This window comes from Saccopteryx bilineata, chromosome 1, assembly GCF_036850765.1.
Source record: "Saccopteryx bilineata isolate mSacBil1 chromosome 1, mSacBil1_pri_phased_curated, whole genome shotgun sequence".
Lineage (NCBI taxonomy): Eukaryota > Metazoa > Chordata > Mammalia > Chiroptera > Emballonuridae > Saccopteryx > Saccopteryx bilineata.
This window is the reverse complement of record NC_089490.1, coordinates 363692506-363714625: the sequence shown is the minus strand read 5'-3', so window position 1 is coordinate 363714625 and position 22120 is coordinate 363692506. Positions and strand designations below refer to the sequence as shown.

At 51.3% G+C, this 22120-nt stretch overlaps 1 protein-coding gene across 4 annotated transcripts in view; it reads left to right on the top strand.

Moving 5' to 3' along the window:
• Window positions 1-22120, top strand: part of PLEKHA7 (pleckstrin homology domain containing A7) — a 246843-nt gene that overhangs the window by 200207 nt on the left and 24516 nt on the right. For all 4 annotated transcript variants that reach the window (XM_066251040.1, XM_066251042.1, XM_066251043.1 and 1 more), the window contains 7 exons: window positions 5133-5655; window positions 6169-6255; window positions 8917-8970; window positions 19177-19245; window positions 19417-19497; window positions 20114-20263; window positions 20846-20947. In XM_066251040.1, the coding sequence (XP_066107137.1) occupies window positions 5133-5655; window positions 6169-6255; window positions 8917-8970; window positions 19177-19245; window positions 19417-19497; window positions 20114-20263; window positions 20846-20947 (1066 nt within the window). The remainder of the gene's footprint in view (window positions 1-5132; window positions 5656-6168; window positions 6256-8916; window positions 8971-19176; window positions 19246-19416; window positions 19498-20113; window positions 20264-20845; window positions 20948-22120) is intronic.

Here is a 22120-nt window from a genome sequence, read left to right as displayed (position 1 = left end):
CTTATTTCACTTAGCATAATAGTCTCCAGGTCCATCCATGTTGTCACAAAAGGTAAGATTTCCCTCTTTTTCATGGCCACGTAGTATTCCATTGTGTATATGTACCACAGCTTTTTAATCCACTCATCCACTGATGGACACTTGAGCTGTTTCCAGATCTTGGCTATTGTAATCAATGCTGCATTAAACATGGGGGTGCATTTCTTCTTTTGTATCAGTGATTTGGTATTCTTAAGATATATTCCTAAAAGTGGAATAGCTGAGTCAACAGGCATTTCCATTTTTAATTTCTTGAGGAATCTCCATACTGTTTTCCACAGTGGCTGCACCAGTCTGCATTTCCACCAGCAGTGCAGGAGGGTTCCCTTTTCTCCACACCTTCATCAGCACTTATGTGTTGTTTTGTTAATGAGCGCCATTCTGACAGGTGTGAGGTGGTATCTCATTGTGGTTTTAATTTGCAGTTCCTTAATGATTAGTGATGTTGAACATTTTTTCATATGCCTATTGGCCATTAGATGTAACTCTTAAGGACGGAAGTCAGTGCGGAGCTGGCTAGGGGAGAAAAAAGCAGGAGGGCAGATTGGAAGGAAGGGCAAGGGTTTGGCCCTGATGAGCCTGTATTTCCTGCTGAAGAGTTTGGAGTTAATCCTGAAGGCCTATGAAAGCCACTGATGGACTTTCAACAGCAGCCTGGCATGGGACTGTTATTTAGAATGGTGTTTCCGAGGGTGTTGGCAGTGAAGAGGCAGGGGTGCAGAAAGGACTTCCAAAAGCTGTGCGACTGCTATGCAGTTATAAGTTACTAACCGTGAGGTGTCTCCACCACTGTTTCCGGCAGCCCACACACCTGCATTATTCTGCTCCACACAGTGGTCTGTGTTTGGGGGTGGGCGTGTCTGTCAGGGAGCTAAAGGATGAGCAGGCAGCGGCCAGGAGGGAAGAGGTAGCTGGGGAAGGCATTGGGTTCTCCCTAGGAGGTGAGATGGGAGCCTGAGCCATTCTTATCTCAGGGGCAGGGTGACATTAGGTCTGTGAATGAAAACAGTTCGTTGATCTTGGAGGTCACAGAACACGCAGGGAAGAGGAGTTTCAGTCTAGTGGTAGAAGCGCTTCTCAGTGGCTGAAAAACAAAAGTGAGAAATTGAAGGTAGAGAGTACTATGGACTACCCTTTCAAGAAGAAAGCTGTCAGTCTCTGAGTAAGCAAAGCACTCCGTCTCTGATCATTCACTTGTATCTTGAAAGGACTGCACCTTGCATTTCCAGAGCCCCCCCCCCTTAAAGATATATTTAAAATCTCTTACACTCAAGTAGACCTGTCTGCTTAATAAAGGAACCTGCTCCATTTGCAAGTATAGAAAATGGCGAGTTCTGCTTTGTGTATGATTAAGATTTTGCTAATCTCATTAGATTGAGCATGTGGGACATTAAAAGAAGGATTATTTGGGCTGCATTAGGATCTCGTATTTGTGACTACAGACCACACAAGGAATTGTTTCTAATTGTTCTTTCAGTATTTCGAGATATACATTATATTTCACATCATTAAACTCCTTTAGAACAATGGTTTGTTAGGGACAGACTGACATACCCCTTAGAATCTTAACACATTCTAAGGGATTGTTTTGAGATTCTAGCCTTCTGTATCTTCCTGGTGTTTAAATGAATGCATGTTTTTAAAATAAAAAGGCAGGGGTGGGGATTGAATCATGGACTCACACAGTACAGTAAGGAACAGTGGGAAGTAAAAGTCCTGCATAATTGATATGGAAGTTAGGGTGAGAACTGTCTGCTGAATGAGTAATTAGTTATAACATTTGATTTTACGTTTTAATGTGACCATGTTGTAGGGCTACATCAGAACATCCTGTGTGTTGGTGCCTTTTGGAACAGGGAGGCCCCACAGCCACAGAGCCGGGTGTGAGGGCAGGAGACCTTGAACACCCTTTTGGGGGTGAGGCCAGGCTTGAGGGCCAGCAAAGGGATCTGCTGTCGGGTATAAAGCTGCTGTGGGAGCTCCTGCCTGCTCCCAGGTGATCTTATCTCCTCATCGTACAATCCTGCCTGCCTCCCGTGTGGCTTACCGCTGCACTGGGGTCTTCGAGGTCGCCCCCAATGGCCAGCACTGGGGCTGAGGGCACGGCAGTGCATTGGCAGAAGGCACAGAGGACTAGGACTAACTGAGGGCTTTGGGGCACTGCCCAGTGGGGGGATTCTGATCATGGGACACCTTGGACTGAAGGGGTGTGGGAGCACAGGTAGGACATGATTTGCATAGTTTGCGTTTTGCTTCAAGCAGTGGGGACAGTGGTTAGTAGAGTCATAATGTCCCCAGGGGAAGCCCCCAGCCTGGTGTGTGCCACTTCCGTCTCCTCTGTTAAAGGATTCAGGCACTGGCCCTTCCTCAGAGACACCGGCACCTCTGACTTTGGGAAACCAGTAGCAAACCCTGCCACCTAGCGGCAAGGAGACAAGGTAGGCAGACACACTAGACAAGTCTGGGTTGAAATCTCAACATTACCTCTTGTAATTGCAAAGGTCGTGATAAAAAGGGAGACGAAGGCTACCTTTTTTTTTTTTTTTACAGAGAGAGGGATAGATAGGGACAGACAGACAAGAACGGAGAGAGATGAGAGGCATCAATCATTAGTTTTTCATTGTGACACCTTAGTTGTTCATTGATTGCTTTCTCATATGTGCCTTGACCGTGGGGCTACAGCAGACCGAGTAACCCTTTGCTCAAGCCAGTGACCTTGGGTCCAAGCTGGTGAACTTTGCTCAAACCAGATGAGCCGGCACTCAAGCTGACAACCTCGAGGTCTCGAACCTGGGTCCTCTGCATCCCAGTCCAACGCTCTATCCACTACGCCACCGCCTGGTCAGGCAAGGCTACCATTTTTGAATGACAACTATATCTAATCCTCACAGCAATCTGTTAAGTGGTTTTTAGTGTCCCCATTTTATAGTAAGGAAAGTAAGGGCATAAAGGACATACAGTTAGGAAACGATTAAATGAGACAAGTTTTAAAACAATTAGAATAATTTTAGAACCATTATAATGTTAGCCACCAGAGTTCTTGTTGAAGCACAGATGAGGGATGTGGGAGGGTAACCCCGGAGTTTCTGATTGGCAGGTTTGGGATGGGAATTGATAACTTTCGTGTCTAACAGGTACCTTGGTGGTGCTGACGCTGCCATCCACGGACCACACTGAGTAGCACTGGCTTAGAACAATGTCTTGCTCATGGTAAACACTGTGTAGAATTTTGTTAGATAAAATTGATAGATAAAGGCAGAGTCAGGATTCTAACACAGGCCTATCTGATTCCACACCTGTTCTCTTTTTACAACATTATGCTGCCTCTCAGGTTTGACTTTTTTTTTTCCATTTTAGAGAGGAGAGAGAGAGAGAGAGAATTGAATATATATATATATATATATATATATATATATATATATAGAGAGAGAGAGAGAGAGAGAGAGAGAGAGAAGGGGGGAGGAGCGGGAAGTATCAATTCTCATATGTGTCTTGACCAGGCAAGCCCAGGGTTTTGAACTGGTGACCTTAGTGTTCCAGGTCAACGCTTTATCCACTGTGCCACCACAGTTCAGCCTCTCAGGTTTGACTTTTAAGGCTGAGTAAAACTCTAAACTTTGCCCATTGCTGAATTTTTCTTTCACAAAATAAGATGAGTGGTTGGTTGTAGTTTTCACAATCATATGCAGCTTTTGTGTGCTGGCGTATTTGTTGAAGGGCTGGTGACACGTCAAGACTTTCTCAGACCGTAGACAACACCACAGAATGTGAGCCACCATTCCTGCCCTGCAAGGATTTGCAGCTTGACTGGGAAACAGTTGTCTTGCAAGTATGAAAAGGTTATGGCAGTACAGGGAAAGTTACCGATCATACAATAGCCAGGTCAGAGCGAGCAGGAACCCTGAGGGCTGCATCATTGCAGAAGGCCTGTATGGAAGAGGCAGGGGGCAGTGTCTGGAGAATGAGTGAGAGTCGGGCGGACAGGGAAAAGGGAACCCACACAGTGAGAGGAGGGAAGAACAAGCTTAGAGAAAGAGAGGCAGGAAGGGTGCACCGCTGGCAGGGTGCCTTCTGTGCATCAGGCATGGGGCCTGCATTACTTACTTGTCTCATGTACTCTTCAGAACAGCCCTAGGAGGCAGGTAATTCTGTCCTGACGTTCCAGGCAAGGAAGCTGAGCCTAAGAGTAGTGGGGAAGGCTGCCTAGAGACACGTAGCCAGCGGATATTAGAGCCAGGACCCAACCCCAGGCCGGACTGCCTGTGATTTTCCACCTGAAAGGTTGCCCAGGGGGGTCGGAGGCCGGGCGGGATTAGGGTGAGGCTCTTGCCCGGGCTGCAGTAAGCATGGGGCTGCACCAAGGGCCAGTGCCTCCTTATCTACTGGGCTCGAGGCACCTGGCTTGCCCCAGCTCAGTCCTGGCCCCAGCAGGAGAAGACAGCGGATGCAAGGTGGGTTGAGGTCAGATGCTAGAGTTAGGAGGACCAGACGCAGGGGTTTAGATTTTGTTTCGTAAGCCGTGGGGAGCCGTTGAAGTTCATGGAGCGGGGGAGTGATTGCATCTGAGCACCTGACTGTGTGCAGTGTGGAAACTAATGTGGAACGTCTCAAGTTGTTTGGGGGCTGGGGGCCTCATTAGTCAGTATCTGAACCAGTGGTAGAGAAAGAAAGGAACCGATGTCGGCCTCTCCCATTAAGAACCTCTAGAACTCAGTGCCAGGATACCGAGCAGAGGGACAGTCGTGGTGAGCCGGAGAATTGTGAGATTGTTCCTAGAAATATGCATGCCCATCAGAAGAGCTGCCTGGGTCAAGCGGGAGAGAGGAGGAGGCAGGATTCATCATGCTGCACTTGAAGCGATGGGCGTAGGGCAGCCAAGTTGGCCCGGTAGAAGGTTGATGACACTCCAAGACTGACAGGAAAAAAATGGTTTTGGAGCCCAGAGGTGAAAGTCCTAGGTGTCTGTTTTGATTGACCTTCGAGGTTCTTATAAGGCTCACTCACCTGCCTGGCTTTGTGCATTTACTAAGCTGTGTTTCCAGAAGCCTGGCAGACCCTTCCTGGTCATCTTACCTGTCCTTTTTTCTTCTCAGCCTCCACCTGGACCAGACCCTTCCTCGCCAGGGTCCCAGCCAGCCCCTGACCTTCCCAGAACACTACCAGACTCTTCCCAAAAGCACCCGGCACCCTTCCGGGGGCTCCTCGCCGCCTCCCCGCAACCTGCCGAGCGACTACAAGTACGCGCAGGACCGAGCCAGCCACCTGAAGATGTCGAGCGAGGAGCGCCGGGCGCACCGGGACGGCACCGTGTGGCAGCTCTACGAGTGGCAGCAACGCCAGCAGTTCCGGCACGGCAGCCCCACGGCTCCCATCTCTGCGGGCTCCCCGGAGTTCACCGACCAGGGCCGGAGCAGGAGCATGCTGGAGGTGCCCCGCTCCATCTCTGTGCCGCCATCTCCCTCGGACATCCCTCCCCCCGGGCCACCGAGGGTCTTCCCATCCCGGCGGCCGCACACACCAGCAGAGAGGGTCACTGTCAAGCCGCCGGACCAGAGGAGGAGCGTGGACATCTCGCTGGGGGGTTCTCCCCGGAAAGCATGGGGCTACAGCACCAAGGTGAGGCCCGGAGTCCTGCCCGGCTACGGGGAGCTAGCTCTAGGGCGCTGGGAGACTCACAGGGGCTGAACACAAACATGAGCACTTTCGATGATGATAGGTAACACTCAGGCAGTACTGTCAGGTGTCAGGCGCAGGGTTGAAGGCTTTGCTGTAATTCTTACAACAGCCCTAAGAAGTAGGTGATGCAGTAAGAGCTGAGTAACTTGCTGGGACCATACAAGTGGAAGTCTGCCACCTTGCAGCTTAGAAGGCAGGAAAGGCTGTGTTCAGTCAGTTTAATGATGTATTATAACCCAACCTAACTTTTAGCTCTTCAAGGGGCTTTTACAGTTTATCCTTGCTATAACCTGATGAGAGAGGTGTGTACCCCCGTTTTCCAGATGAAGAGTGAGACACAGAGAGGTGACGTGCCAGGCAGTGGGCTGCCCTGACAGTGAGTGGCAGAGCTTCAGGGCCCAGCCCTGCCTCCTGGCCCGGCCCCAGTGTGACTTCTTGTCTCCCCACCTGTAGAACTCCTCTCACGTGGACCGGCGCTCCATGCCCTCCATGGGGTACATGACTCACACCGTCAGTGCTCCCAGTTTACACGGGAAATCGGTAAGTGGGGCTTCACCTCCCCCTCAGATGAATGGTGGAGTACAGCCTGCAAAAGGCTAATCTCATCCGTGTTTTTTCTCCCTGAGCCAATAAAATGCAGTCTGCAGGGCAATTGTCAACCCCCGTTTTAGAGTTGAGAAAACTGAGGCTCAGAGAAGTCTAATGACTTGCTCAGGGTCACCCAGCCAGCAGTGGGTCCTTCCCAGGTCCAGCGAAGAGCATGGGGAAGTAAAGAGAAGGGGTGCTTCTCTTCTCTTCTCTCTGGGCAGCACTTTCCAGCCACCTGCTTGTCTCCCGTTAGCTCCTCTCCTGTCTGCGCTTTGACTAGTTAACTGCCTTCAAAGTGTGAGTCTGGGTGAGGGTGTTCTGGTGGTTGCTATTTTCTGAAAAAAGTGCTCCCTGCAGCCCCTGTTCTGCCAGTGCCTTAATTTGTCCTAATGACAGAATTAATGCAATAATTACTTAACGGTGTCACATCGGTGCTTTCCCGGCACGGGACGAAGAGTAATCACAGCGTTGTGCTCCTGCGGTGGCTAATTTCCTTGTGATGTGTCTGCACACCTGCAGCTGGAGGAGCTCTCGCGGCTTCTCTCCCGGTTGCGGCGGCACCAGGCCAAGTTGGCCAGTGTGCGAAATATCGCCGTCGGCCAGTTTCTGCAGCACCAGCTGACCTTTCCCACCTGCCAGGTCAGCGCTGGCGGGCACTCCCAGGGATGGGAGCACGCCTGGGGCAGGGGAGTGACATGCTGGCCTGTGTTCCCTCATGCCCACGCTCTAGTCTGTCCCTGCTGTCTGCTCTCTCCCTCGTTCCCTGCCTGTTTGCTTCTGGGTGCTCCTGCCGGACGCTGTGCAGCGGTGACGGGGCCCGTGCCCGGGCGTGGGGAAGAGGCTGCATGTGGTGTGAGGGACCTGAACTGTGGCTTCTCTGGCTGTGAGTCATGCCTGGCAGGCTGGTGTGCCGTCATGCCCAAGGGGCTGTGCTGGCTGTCGTCCTCGTTGCCACCTTGGGTGCTCCTGGGATGCCGAGAGGTGTGTGTCAGCCCGGAGGGAGAAGGCAGAGCGCCTTGCTCATTGACAAAGCAGCCTCACATCCCTTATCCTGTGAACCTCACAGTAACCTGGGAGAGGTGAGGTGGGGCAGGAATTACTAGCACACAGCCAGCAGTGGACCAGGAAGGGGGGTGACTTGCCCAGGACCCCTCAGTTATATCCAAGACCCAAGTCCTGCCTGGCACTGTGTTCTAAACTTTCCGGGACGTGGGATTGGCAGGCAAGCTCCTTGGGGGTTGTCCAGGTGATTGCTCTCCCAGGCATCTGGAGCAGCGTAAAGGAGATGCTGGTCTGGACCAGGCTGGCTCCTCTGAGCCGCACAGACAGACAGAAGACAGATGAGGAGGGTGATGGGATTGTCGCCTTCCTTACTTGTCCTGTTTTAGTGGGACCCAAGGGACTCGGAAATATAGTTGGAAAAATGAATGTAAGGGAACACTTACAGAAACCCTAAGTTGTGAATATGGGTGACTTTTAAATAACACCTATTTAATAACATTAATTTATTAACTTACTAATGATTTAACAACACTCTGCTCGGTCCTTCTTACTGCTGTGGGAAGTGTATAGGGACTGGGCTGATTAAGGAACTAAGGATGGGTAAGGGAACAGTTTAGGGAGAGAAATAAGATCTTGCAAAGCTGCTAGTGTCCCTGGCCGTCGTCCTTCCAGACTTCTCATGGTTAAAAAGCACCACCTGAATATCTCGCAACATTTATTTGTGTGTTTGTTTTACATCAGAGCTGTAAACAAGGAACACCTTCCCAGCTCTGGGAGGCCTTTCAGTCTGCTGAGAAAGCGGGGTGCCTGGACAGCTTTTCTTACATTTTCACAACCCCTCTTGTCTCCCAGTTAACTTCCGTGAGCTGTTATATGGGAAGCACAAGTTCTAGGGAAGCAGTTTTTCCCTTATTCTCACTTTTCTGAGGAATTATTCTGAAGAACTGGATGGACTGTCAGAGACGATACAGGCTGCTAGGTCTGGTGCTAGACCTTCCTCAGCCAGCTCCCGACCTGACCACTCCTGCTCCATGCAGAGCAGGGAAGCGGAAACTTCCAGTGGCTTCTGGTACTTATTATCCTGAAACCCAAGGTCACAGAGGGACTTCTCTGGGTCACCGACGAGGTCATCTTCCTGTCTCTTCCAGGCATTTACACATACCAATCGGTGTTATTTTGCTTCATGCATGTGAACAACCCAGTGCTAAGGCTTGATGACAAAATTTGGAGCCCTGGTAATCGATGGGGCCCTAGCTCAGGTGTAGAATGTCCTCTTCCAGGTTAGACCTCTGTAGTTCTGTCTCAGGTGATCACTTCCGCCTCTACTGCATTGCTGACCTAACCTTCCGGTGGGATGTGTGCTGTCCCCTTTCTTGCCATCAAACTGTCCCCTCATCTAATGAGGGGACAAGCTGGATTTTCCGACAGTGACCTGAAAGAGGGCTCCTAGCTGCACCAGGACATTTGTGCTTCCTCTGTGGCCCTGGATGTGTTGGTCTGCTGTGGTCCCTTGCCCCCGATGCTGTGCAATGTAAATGATCCGTGAAGCCCCGACTGTGGAAACCCTCAGTGTCATAACTGTTTCTTTTCCTCTGTGTGCTTCATTTGAAGGCTGATGATACCTACCTCCAGCTGAAGAAAGACTTGGAGTACCTGGACCTAAAGGTGAGCGACCTCAGGTCTTGCTCCCCTTGGACACTCACCGTTCTGAGTGTCAGCTCGTCAGCTCCCCTGGAGCGGAGCCCAAACCAAAGGCAGACCAGCTCTGATCAAATCTGGATCCCGAACAGAGACAGCTGCTGTCTGAGCGAGAAGTTTGATTTCTTACAGCCTCAAATCCCGGGCTCGATTTCTTGTGAATTCTGCTGTGAGGTCTCTATCTTACAGAATGAGGCCATAAGATTCTGATCTCTTCCTGTCCTTGGTCAGAGCCCAAAGGTCCCTCCAAATAATAACCAGTTGCTTCTTCAGAGCCGCCCGTGGAGTGGGGGTGAGTTTGGCTCCCAGGACACCGCTGATTTGTGTTTTTGGTCACAAGTAGGTCGGTGGATTGTTTGTTGCTGGGGGAGAAGGTTTCACATGCAATTACTTGGCTCCGAGGGATGCTGTCATCTCCCATCCCCATTTAGGAGCTGATCACCTGGTCCCTCCCTGTAGGTGATAAAGCTTCAGGCTCTAAATCAGCCTCCATTGCAGAGAGCCCGAGAAAGCGGTAGAATTGAGAAGCATTCTGCTTGAAAGAGCTGCTATTGTTGCATTCACAGGGCTCTCTGAAAGCTCCCACTGTGAAAAGCACTTCTTATGCCTGAGCCATGAAACAGACTGAAGGAATGTGACCTTTAATTAAGTGGGGGTGTGAGGGGATGACTGAGGGGCCACGGGAGGGCACCCAGGTGACTGCCATGGGGGCATGCCTTCTCCACCCCCACCCCACCCCTGTGTACCTGGCTTGAAAGATTTTTAACATGAGGATTGTCACCCAGCCCTGTGGAAGTGAGGTACAAACATTAGGTCCTATGGCAGCAGGTGAGGGGCACCTTCCTACACGGCGGCCTGTTTAGAAATCAACTCGTATACTTCTTGCTGTGTACCCAGCTCTGGGGAAGCCTAGGGGAGATGCAAGAGTAAAATCGAGGCCCTCTAGGTTGGGTAAAGAGAAAGATCCCCAAATAACTGACTTATTCACAATGAGTGTACAGAGACCTAGCCCGTGCTCGGAGCTGGGATGATGAGGATCATTAAGGGCTGCGGTGCTGGGAAGGCTTCCGGAGGAGGTGGCATGTGTGTGGAGCCTTGAAGAGCCAGAGGGGTGGGGCCGGTGGAGATGAGAGGGAGGGGGATGGAGGGAGCCCAGGGGAGCCCGGGTGAGGGTGGTGTGGCTGGGGCCGCGGGGGAGGTGGCGGCAGATCGGTCATGTCCCAGATTCTATCCTAGGCTTTTGGAAGGAAGCAAAAATCTGACTTGGCTTTTGGATATGAGCAAAACAGGGCTCTCTTTAAACTGGGACATTTTCTAGTTTACCTGCCGTAAGCAAGTATTCTCAGTGTGGTAGTAATGCCTCAGGGTACACAGTGCTCAGACCTGGTGAGTGGTGCGGACTAAATGTCCTGTGCCCTGATTGGACAGGGAGGGTCCTTCCACCAGACCCACCATCCCCACCTGACCTGGGGAGAGGTCCACCATGCCCGAGCTTCCATCTGCCATGTGTACCAGCCCATCCCTGGTCCAGGCTTTTCTGAGCACCAGTCACCATGTTGCTGTTTCCTCTCACCCCTGATCCGGGGCCATGCAGTCGGCACAGAAGGATCCGTAGAACATCCACAGACTGCGGCCTGTGGCGGAGGGTTGGCTCAGCAGCAGACAGGGTCCCAGGGAGCACTCCTCACAGTTTCAGACGGGTTTCCTGGGGAAGCCGACACTCAGGTGGGGCCTGGAGGAAAGACCCAGCTCTGGTTCATTTTGTTTCAAGATGTAGAGTGTGAGTTAAAGGGAATTTAGAGAGAGAGAAACTGAGGCACGGGACAGCAGAGAAGAGCCAGGAGTCCCTGTGTGTCCTGATTCCCAGCAGATGCTTAAAACAATAGAGGGTGAGTGTGTGCTGGCCACTGTGTCTGACTCCCGTTAAGTTTGTAAGCCCTGCAGGCCTGAGGGGAGCTGGTGGCATCGCTTTGCTCCAGACCGAAGCCCTGAGAGAGAAATGACTTTCTCAAAGGCATGTAGGAAGTTACTGGGAGTCAGCATTTGGGTGTCCCTCTCACTCTGAGGGGCTCTTAATCACCTTGCCTCCCAGACTCTCTTAAAATACTGCTTCTACGGCTGTGGACCCAGAGGAATTAAGTTTTTTATGGAACTGAGCTGGAGACATGATGCCAGGAAATGTGTTTGATGAGATAGAGGCCAGGTAGATCCTGGGGGTGTTTTCACTAGCTAGGAGCTGTATGCACCCAGAACATTAGTAATTGGAACTTGTCACCTGTTTGTCATGAAAAACAGCTGTGTTGATAGCAAACCTTCCCTGGTCTCGTGGCTGTTCCTCCAGTTGCTGGCTCCTCTCCGGGAACCAGTCCCCCAGACAAATTTACCAGCAGCCTGTGTGGGAAGAGAGGCGGGATTCATGCTGCGTGGGAGTCATTCGTCTGGTGTGGCTGCCAGAAGGGCCGGCATGGCGGTGGCCTGCGTCCCAGGGAGGGGGTGCCCTGACAAGGGAGACTGTGGGCCTGCTCTCACCCAGCTGGTGGATAGTGTTCCCAGGCGGGTGTCTCACCTCAGGACCCAGACCAGGGAAGGGCTGGAATCAAAGAGTTACAAGAAAAGAGTACGTGGCTCCTACAAGAACCATGGCTGAGGAGTATGTAGGCAGGATGCTTTTGTTTTTGCAAGTGTCTGAAACCCACAACAACCTGCTAAGCCAGAAAGGGAATAACGTTTCAGGGCCACATGCCCGGGGTCAGGCCACGTTGTCACAGTTCAACTCTCCTTAGAGTGTGGGCTGCCTCCACATGGCCAGGGAAGCTGGCCACCTGCAAATCCGGGGCCATTTCCTCCCAGCCCAGCCTCCCCGTGGAGGGCGGTGGGGATTCCCCTGGGAAGGGCACACTGGGCAGAGACGAGAGCCGGAGCCGCAGCTGGCACGGCTCCAGTGCAGAAGGGTCAGAGGTAAGGGCGATGCAGGGAAGACACAGAGACAGTCGGTAGAGCTCTGAGATATTACCAGGTGCCAGCTGTGGCCCTGCGGGGGAATGAAGACAAGTGGAGCGTAGCTACAAGTAGACGGGTTCAGTTTACTGGAAGGAAGACTTCTAAAAGGGCCACCACAGGCCATGGTGAGCTAACTCCCCATCCCTGGGGTGCAGCTGAGGCGTGAGGGGTGCTGGGAGGGAGGAGCGACTGGGTCAGACACAGCCTGAGGCCCCCTGGCTCTGGAGACGCTAGGACACAATGCGCTGGTGCTGAGCCCAGCTGGGGCCCCAGAGACGAGGGCCTCTGTGGACACAGTTCAGAGTGAGCCTGAGCTCAGAGAAAGTGACAGGCACCTCTCCTGCTGCACTGTCACCAGCTTCTAGTAAGGGGTCCCTCGTGGGTCCTTGGGAGAATAAGGAGGTAAGCCTCCCTGGTTGGCCTGGAGCCCCCCTTGTCCCTGCCCTGGAGGCCAGACTTAGGGATGCAGAACCCCTCATCCCTTCTATCAGCAGCCGCTCAGCTTCCAGGATCAGTTGGTGGTGTTTGTTCCCCTGCCCCGTGTTGCTTTCCTGCTGACATGAGCATTCTTGCTGCCGTGCCCAGTGATCCCTCAAAGGCATACTCCGCTGTCTTAGAAGATGCTCTGTTAAGGGTTCTTTTTGGAAGTGTTTACTTCTCTAGCATTTTACTTGGCAGTGCCAGGGTGGAAAGGACTCCACATTGATTAAGCATCTGTCTCTGCCTGGCAGTGGTTGGACATTCGCTGTTCTCACCACACTTAATCCTCTCAGCATCCCTGAGCAATAGAAATCTTTATCCCCACATTACCAACCAGGAACCCAATTATCAGCGAGGTAACGACTGCAAAGTGACACGGCTGGGATTCGAGCCCTGTGACTAACTCTATACCTGCCTTCTTTCTTCTGTGTACCATGCACTTCACACCCTAAAGGTGTATTCGCTGAATTGTACTTCTTGCATCGAAGTTCTGCTCTTCAGGACCTTACACCCCAGCTAGTTCTGACGGGAGCGTGGGGGTGTGGTGTTGGCAGCTGGAATTGTTTTTATGCAGCTATGAAGCACAGCTGGGATGGGGGCAGTATCTGCAAGGTGGTCAGGCGATGCCTTTGTAGGCAGAGTGGGTGGCAGTTAACTCCAGAGAGGCTCTCGTCCCTGGTGAGGGACATGTCTCAGTGGCTCCAGGTGCCTGGCCGCCAGATCCTTCCTGACTGAGCCTGAGATCCGGGCTTCTCAGTCCGAGTCTGTTTGCAAAGTCAGATTCTGGAGCCAAGTTTCTTGGTTGTGTGAAGTATGGACTCCTCATACCTCTGGATCCCCTGGGGGCTTGATAAATAATGGCAGATCTGTGGTTCTGCTGAATTAGAGTTTCTGGATATGGTGCCCAGAATTATGTCTTTTTTTTTTTTTTTTTTTCTTTTAGTCAAGCTTTGGGATGGCTCTTGTACACACTAAAGTGTGAGGTCTGTTCTGGAGAAGAGGTTATTAACCCTGACCATGAACTGAAACAACAACGGGAGCCCTTTGAATATTGGTTCTTGGGTCCTATCTATCTTGTAGCAACTCTGATTTAACTGATAACACTCAGGTATTACTCTTTAAAACAAACAAACAAAAATTCCCTCAGTGTTTCTAATGTGTAGCCGTGGTTGAGAAACATTGTTTCAAAGCAGGGCCTCTCAGAGTGTGATGCCAGACCAGCAGCTTCAGCAAGAGTTGGACATTCACTAGGAATGCAATATATATATATATTTTATAACATTTATTGATTGATTTTTAGCGAGAGAAGAGTGAGGGAGAGAGACAGGAACATCAGTCTGTTCCTGTATATGCACTGACCAGGGATTGAACCGGCAACCTCTGCGCTTCAGGTTGATGCTCCAACCAACCAAGCTATTATCCAGGGTGAAATGCAAAATCTTGAGTGCTACTCCAGAACAGCTCAGTGAGAACCTCTGGGGGTGGGACCCAGCAAGTCTGTATGTAGGGATGAACAAAAGTAGGTTTTTATGGTTGTCCGTATGGAAAAAGACATGCAGGCTATGATTATTACAATAGCTTTATTAACTCAAAAGAATGTTACAACCTTAAGCCTACTTTTTGCCCATCCCTGCATTAAGCCCTCCAGGTAGTTCTGAAGCCGTAAAGTTTGAGAGCTACTGTTTTGGAGTCATGGTTCCAAACCCTAGCTGCACATTAAAGTCACCCCAAAGGGCTTTTAAGAATCCCGATGCCCAGGGCCCACCCCAGACCAAATACATTTGAGTCTCTTAAGAGCGAGACTTGGGCATCAGAATTTGTTAGTTCCTAGGTGATGCCAGGGTTGAGGTCCACTGTCTTAGTGGGTGAGGACAGTCTCCCCTTAAAGGAGCTGTAAGCATTGGGATCGTTGTTAAGATGTAATTTAGATGCAACACAGTTGAGGAAGCAAGGGTCTGCGGGACTAAGGATGGCTCTGCTCTTAAACTGAAGATTAGGTGCCTTAGAGCAGTGGTCCCCAACCCCCAGACCGTGGACCAGTACTGGTCCGTGGGCCATTTGGTACCGGTCCTCAGAGAAAGAATAAATAACTTACATTATTTCCATTTTATTTATATTTAAGTCTGAACAATGTTTTATTTTTAAAAAATGACCAGATTCCCTCTGTTACATCCGTCTAAGACTCACTCTTGACGCTTGTCTCGGTCACGTGATACACTTATCTGTCCCACCTTAAAGGCCGGTCTGTGAAAATATTTTCCGACATTAAACCAGTCCGTGGCCCAAAAAAGGTTGGGGACCACTGCCTTAGAGCGTGCGGTGAGCGAGGACAAAGGAGGAAGCAGACTCCCTTTGCCCTCCGCGGCAGGACCCAGAGTGACACGGGCACTGAACTCGGCACCCCATGAACGCCAGCCTGCACAGAGCTCCTTCAGGCAGAGCTCGTTGTCCCCCAGTTCACAGACGAGGGAACTGAACTCTAGAAAGGTCTAACACAAGGGTCCCCAAACTTCTTACACAGGGGGCCAGTTCACTGTCCCTCAGATGGTTGGAGGGCCGGACTATAAAAAAACTATGAACAAATCCCTATGCACACTGCACATATCTTATTTTAAAGTAAAAAAACAAAACAGGAACAAATCCAATATTTAAAATAAAGAACAAGTAAATTTAAATCAACAAACTGACCAGTATTTCAATGGGAACTATGCTCCTCTCACTGACCACCAATGAAAGAGGTGCCCCTTCCGGAAGTGTGGCGGGGCCGGATAAATGACCTTAGGGGGCCACATGTGGCCCGCAGGCCGTAGTTTGTGGACCCCTGGTCTAACAGCTGGGAAACTGCACAAGGGGACTGAGTCCCAGTCACTGAATCGGCAACACTTTCTCTATTAGGGTCCCCTTGCCACTTCCCCAGATTCCGGCTCCTTCAAGTGTTGTTTGATGTCTCACCTGTTACGTTTTGTTGTATTTACCTTTTTGTTTGTAACAGATAAAAAATAATGAACCTTTGATCAACGTGCTTTACAAAGTGCTGAAGAAGTCAGCACGGGGCTGTCGGCCCAGGAGAAGCGTAAGATGACCCGATCCGTGTCTCCAAGCGGGGCCATTCCATTGCTTCTGGCTCAGTGCCGATCCCATCACTCGCTTAACCAGGGGCTCTCCTGAACACCCCCAGGCTTCCTGCAAGTCATTTTGGTTTATTTTCTTTCTCCTGAAGTTCCCTTCAGCATTTTGGCTGGTGCACCAGGCTGAGCCTCTCATCTGTGCTGTCCTGTGACTCCATCTTTTGTGCTGCCACGGGTCTGGGGAGAGGTGGGGGGAAGGCTTGTCCAGCTTGCTACCAGCTTGTGTCATGTTCCCATTCTCGCTCATCTGCCCCCGTGGCGAGGCCTGACCTAGACAGAGACCAGCATGGGTCTAGGGAGTTGAGCATGAGTTCCTTGGGAGGGAGCGGTCATTCCTGGTCACCTTGGAGGAGCTGGGGTGTCCTCCGATTTCGCCATGGAATTAAGGTGGCTACTCTTTGGGGCAGGGTATTGATATCTGGGATCCAGGTCAGAACAAAACAGGGCCTTCCATCCCTGCCTTGGCTGATGCAGTAGCTCCAGAAACACGGCCAGCTTTTGTTGCATCACCAGGGAGGCTGCAGATGGGGGAGCAGGTGCGGTGTCCACCATCCTGAGCCCTGAGAAAAGGAGTCTGGGCATGTGGCAGAGGGGAGGAAGATGCCTGGGTGGCCTCAGTTCCTTTCTGATGCAGACAGTCTTTCAAATGGACAAGTGCCCACTGACTTCCACTGTTTCTGGTGACAGTGGTTCTGGGAGCCCATAGTTGATACTTTAAGTAGATTTAAACATTGCTAACACAAAGCACGATTTTAAAAGGAAAATTAGATGTAATACACTATCTGTGGATGTGTCTTAGAAGCCTGGCTCTCTGGGACAGAGACAAATTCAGAAACTTAAAGGGCCCCCGAGCCGTGTAATCAGGATCACAAAGCCTGTGGCCTTACAGGAGGAGGTCTGGGCCCTGAGCACAGCCAGCCCACCTTGTTCTGTTACATTCACAGACTCACTAAGCCGTCATTTCCCAAATATCCTCAGTGTGATGGGCCCTGGCTGGGCTTTGAGGATACAGAGAAAATAGGTCACAGTCCTCACAGTCACCCCTAATCAGGGTAGTGTCTAGTGAGGGGAGACAGAACATTTCACCTGATGTACTAAGGTCCTTAGTCGAGGGAGAACCAAGGCGTGGGCATGTCTCCCGTGAAGGGCACCAGACCCAGCGAGGAGGGCGATGGGGAAGAGCAGCCAGTCTGTCACCTGTGTGGAGCTCCTAACCTAACAGACCCCAGTCTGGGTTTGAATTTGTAACCCGCAGCACATTGAAAGGGGACCATAGAAAGTTCCTCCTTGGAAAAGAGGAAGTGCTAATATCCTGAGAACCAGAAGAAACACTGTATGTCGATCTGAATCGGAAATGAAAGCACAGAAATTTGGGAGCATTTAATCAAGGCGCAAATAGCCCCAAACACAAGCTTCTAAGAAACTATATATTTGATTTTTTATAATGCCTGAGTCATCCAATAAAAAGTATATTTATCCTTCTGGGAAGGCATGAAGGGCATACTTTTAGTAAGATTTCTATCAAAAAGTTTAAAATATTCGGCTTTCTCAAAATTCCCTTTCTGTGGAGACTCCCTCCCCCCCTCCTGACGGGGCTAGATAAATGAGACTTCGCTCAGTTAGAGACTCTGCCTTGCTCATTTCAGCACTGAAAGGATATCGTCTGTAAAAAAGCTTCACTGAAGTAAGGGGAAGAACTTTGGCAGGAGGAAAGGTCCCCAAAGCATATCTCATTTTGAAAATGGTTTCTTCCTAGGACGTGAGCCGGTGTCGGCCCCCGGGAGGGTAGGCAAGCTCACAGCCTTCTGTTTTGATGAAGGACTGTGGCACAGAGTGACGGCTCTCCTACACTTACCTGCTAGGTTCCCCTGAGTGTAAAGGCCTGGGAAGTTCAGCTGTTTGTGGCTCGCCAGGATTCATTCCACCGTCTCCCTCCCCCACTCTGTCCTTACGGAGGCCAGCACAGCCTGTTTGTGGATCGTTGCTGTCATTATTGTGTTCCATGACCGTGTGTATATGTACCTGTACATATAATCTGTCCATTGGAAGAGCGGAATTTGGCTGGAGTTCTATTTTTTTCTAAGAACTCGACAGCACAGACCTACATTCCGTTTGACCTACCTCTAGTGCAGTGAGCATTTATTGGGTGCCTGTCGGTGTGCCAGGCTTTCTGTGCGGGGCTGACCTTATCAAGATAAATAAGACGCTGGTTTCTGCCCTGTACGGTCTGACCAGAGGGAATGGTGGGGGCTGGTGTGCAGCCAGACTCAGTAGTTGAGCGAAGGCATGGATGGAGAAAGAATTGTCATTTGACCTTGACCTTTGCTGCTGCTGATTATCAGGGAGAAGGACTATAGGGCAGTTGGGCATATGGGGGTTTGAGTACTGAGGGGAATGCTTGCCAAGACATACTGTTCACAAAAATTAGGGGATATTTCCAAAAACATGAAGCAATAAAATATTCCCTAATTTTTGTGAGCAGTATATTTCTGCTTGATTCACACTCACAAACTTCTTACTGGACCTCCCAGCTGGAGTAGGAAGAAAGCAAGGGCCGTCTCTCCAGCAGCTGTCTGTCCATCCATGCTGGGATGCTCTACGTGCTGCACACCACTCTCTTGGCCATGGTTAGCCATACCCTGTCTCCCTGGTCAGAGCTGCAAGGTGGACATCAGCAAGACAGTCTCCCCTGAGGGGCACATTCGGCCTGGCTATTCCTGCCCATGCTTGGCCCTGGGGAGAGGGCATCTGAGTAGAGGCCCCCTCAGTAGAGGCCCCTTCCCCCGCACAGCTCCTGGTACGGAGATTTGGGAAAATGAAAACATGGGCTAAAGGGCTGGGTTCAACTTTGTAGGGGTCAGTGAGAGACGGGCAGCATGTGGCCCTCACTGGTTAAAGGAAGGATGGGGAATGTGACATTCCACCCACCCGTAAGTGTGGGTGATTTTGTGTACTGTTTCATGGTTTCCTTTTCTGAGAGGACAGGGTAACTTGTAACGTATACAAGTACAGCTGACCCTCAGTTATTCAGCGAGCTATTAAAATGCCACCCAGGAGTTAGCGAGGTTCCTTCTTCCCTGGGCCAGATCCTCTTCCCAGACAGTTACAGTGGGGAAGGCCGGCCGTACTCATGCGGAGGCGGACTACTCAGAGACCCCCTCACACTTAGGCTTGACAGTGTCCGGGGCATTTGCTTGTCACCTATGTCTGAACCTGAGTTCAGTAGCAAAAACCTCCCGTTAGTGGCAAGTCTTCCAAGATTCATACCGATTTTGAGCAAATATAAGCCGCTGCAGTTGATGAGACTAACTGTAAAGTCTGTGTTTCTTTCACTTTGAGAAATTTACAAGTGCTACTAGAATCTTGGGAAGGTTTCGGTTTCATCCTAAAATGAAATAGCCATGAAGAGGAAGTGGGTATTGCCTGAGGTTTTGCCGCTTCTGTGCCATGACCCTACCTGCACTGCCAAGACTTCCACACCCACCCATTGTGAGGTTGGCTTTCCTTCCTGATCTCTGATCCCAAACCCCATGGTTCAGTCTCCTTTAACTTGTTCACCTCGCAGGTGACAGGCCGGGACCTTCTCAAGGATCGAAGCCTGAAGCCGGTGAAGATTGCTGAAAGTGACATTGATGTGAGTGAACAGAGTGACAGGCGGACCCTTGGCTGCCTGCTGTCCCCAGACCTGGGTGGGCAGCTTCAGGCAGGGTTTAGATGGTTCTGTGGCCAGAGGCCTTCTGATTCCACTCCAAGGCATGCCTCTTCTCATGATCCCAGGCCCTCTCCAACCTGTTCTTGCTCACAGGTCAAGCTGAGCATCTTCTGCGAACAAGACAGAATCCTTCAGGACTTGGAAGACAAGATACGAGCCCTCAAGGAGAACAAAGTATGTATCAGTTTTGCATAATCTTAGGCTTGGTGGAGTAGGGGGTCTGTCTTTTCTCAGTCATAGACTGGATGGTATCAGACAACAGGTTAGTTTAGGTGGAATAACGTCTTTGGGTTTAAAGGGTGTTTTTTTGGTTGGGGTGTTTCTTTCTGAGGCTGGAGGAAACCTTATAGAGAGACTGTGGTCTAGCACCACTGCCCTCCTTCTCCCAGCTCCCTAATTCTGCTCTGGCCCACCTCTCCCTGGAGCCTGGGTGAGCCTGGGAGAGGCAGGCTCCCCTGCCTCGTATGTGGTGCCCCCTGCACCCCCTAGCAGCTGGGCTTTGTCCCCAAAGCTTAAAGAATTTTCCTCTGACTGATTTATCCTCATCATTTATTCCATAAGGAGGTGATAGCCTTGTGCCCATTTTGCAGATGAGGAGACCAAGGCACAGAGCCTCAGTGACTTGCCTCTGGCCATCCAATGGGCAGAGTCAGAGCTAGACTCAAAGACCTTGACTCTCAGGCCCAGCTGGACATGGTTAGATCTGGCACGTGTGTTTAGTTCCTGGCATGGGGAGGCCTCCGGGGACTGTCCTGTTGTCATCTTGCTCTTTGACCCTTGGCTGGTGTAGGACCAGCTAGAGTCCGTGCTGGAGGTGCTGCACAGACAGACGGAGCAGTACCGGGACCAGCCCCAGCACCTGGAGAAGATTGCCTGCCAGCAGAGGTTGCTGCAGGAGGACCTCGTCCACATCCGGGCGGAGCTCTCCAGAGAGTCCACCGTGCGTAGAGGGTGTGAGGGCCCCAGACTCTTCCCTCCCCCCCAGGGTGGGCTGGGCAGGGGGCTGCTCTTCTCGTCTTCCAGCCAGAACTGAATTGGTGACCAGGGGCGAGAGTCTGGGGATAACAGGCTGCCTCCTGAGAGTAGTAGCTCCCCTTGTCCAAGGGGAGACATGTCCAGGGGTGCCTCAGAGTTCTTCCCATCAGCGACTCCTGGATGGCACCCAAGGGACCAGATTTCTCAGAGCAGCCTGTAAGGCTTTTCCCCAATCTGGTCATTCTAAGATGTCATCATTTCCACTTTATTTGTTCTGATGTGGTATAGGCCCTTTCTGCCAGGGCTGGGAACCAAAGTGTCCCCAAGGGTGCAAGAGGGGGCAGTGCAGATGGCCAGGATCTGAGTGTGAATGAGAAGACCACCCATGTCTCTCTCTCACCAGGCCTGCCCAACACCCGGGGCTCCCCTTCCCTCCCCACCCCTCCTCACCCACCGCTGGGTCAGCTGTGGTCGGGAGCACAGGTGCTCTTGGGGCTTCTCGGGGGCAGGGATAACTAAGAATCGGAAGTGTCTCCTCGGCCAACAGGAGATGGAAAATGCCTGGAATGAGTACCTGAAGCTGGAGTGGGACGTGCAGCAGCTGAAGCAGACCCTGCAGGAGCGGCACAGAAGAGCCTTCTTCTTCCAGGTGCTTACGGGCTCTCTGCCCCTTCTGGGCTCTGCTTTCTTGTGAGAACCTTTACCTGTGAGGCTGTGAGCCCCACCAGGGCCTCCCTCCTCCACCGGGACTCAGCCCGCTCACCACCCCAAGCTCTCCCTCGGGGGTCCATTCCCCAGCCAGGTGGGGATGCACACACAGCCTTCCAAGCCCTCCCTGTCTCTCTGCTCTTAGATGGGCTCTGGGGTGTTTGTGTAAGGGTTTTACATTTAGGAAAATAGCCCCAAGAGGAGACAAATACCAACTTGAGACCCTTACAGAGACTCGAGAATGGTTTGTATTTCTTGGTTCTTGGCCCATTTAGGCTCATAGCTGCTCACCCAGGCAGCAGCAGGAAGCCCCGCCCCCTCCTTCCTCTGGTTCCCGAAGATAGATGTTATCCAGCCTTCATCTGAGGAAGCAATGTGAATGCAGGAGGTGCCTCTGGTCTCCAGGCAGTCATTAGCATTTCTGGAAGCCAGGCTAGGAGATACCCATCGCTGTGGCCCCTGCCCCACTCGGGAAAAGGAGCCTTATAGCCCTGCTTCCTCTGTCCTTAAAAACCAGACCATCCTGTTGACCATGGCCTCTGCCCCGAGGTGGGAGAAGAAAGGCCCTGTGCAGCTCTTCTTTCTCCCCAAGTGAGTCCTGCAGATGCCCAATGTTCCTTCGCTGGGGTGCCCAACCAGGCTCCAGCCCCACCGTCCACATTTGCAAAATGGAAAATAACCTGTTTGCCGCCCCAACTTCAAATCTCTATCTCCTCTTGCAGGGCCCTGACATGAATTCGACTTATGTGAATTCAGCGAGCATTAATTGAGGCTTCTGTGTTGCGGCACCGTGCTAGGCCAGTGTTGGTACTTGGCTTGCTAATTAATGAACTAGTTCCAGCCAAGGTTCCTTAGTCAAGTGACTTAGTGAATCACTTGACATCAGCCTCACCCCAAAAAGTGATAGAAATTTGGGACTGGCAGGCTTTTCTCAGGCGTTGCTATTCTCCCACTCACCTTTCAGAGCTGGTTACAGAGAGCGTGGTCCAGGACCCTGGGAGATGCAGCTGTGGCTCGGGGCTGACCAGCTCTGTGCCCCAGAACTTAACCTTCTCTTGCTATATTTTCTCTTATCATTTCCCTTCATCCAAGCTGACTTGAACAGTTTCCTATT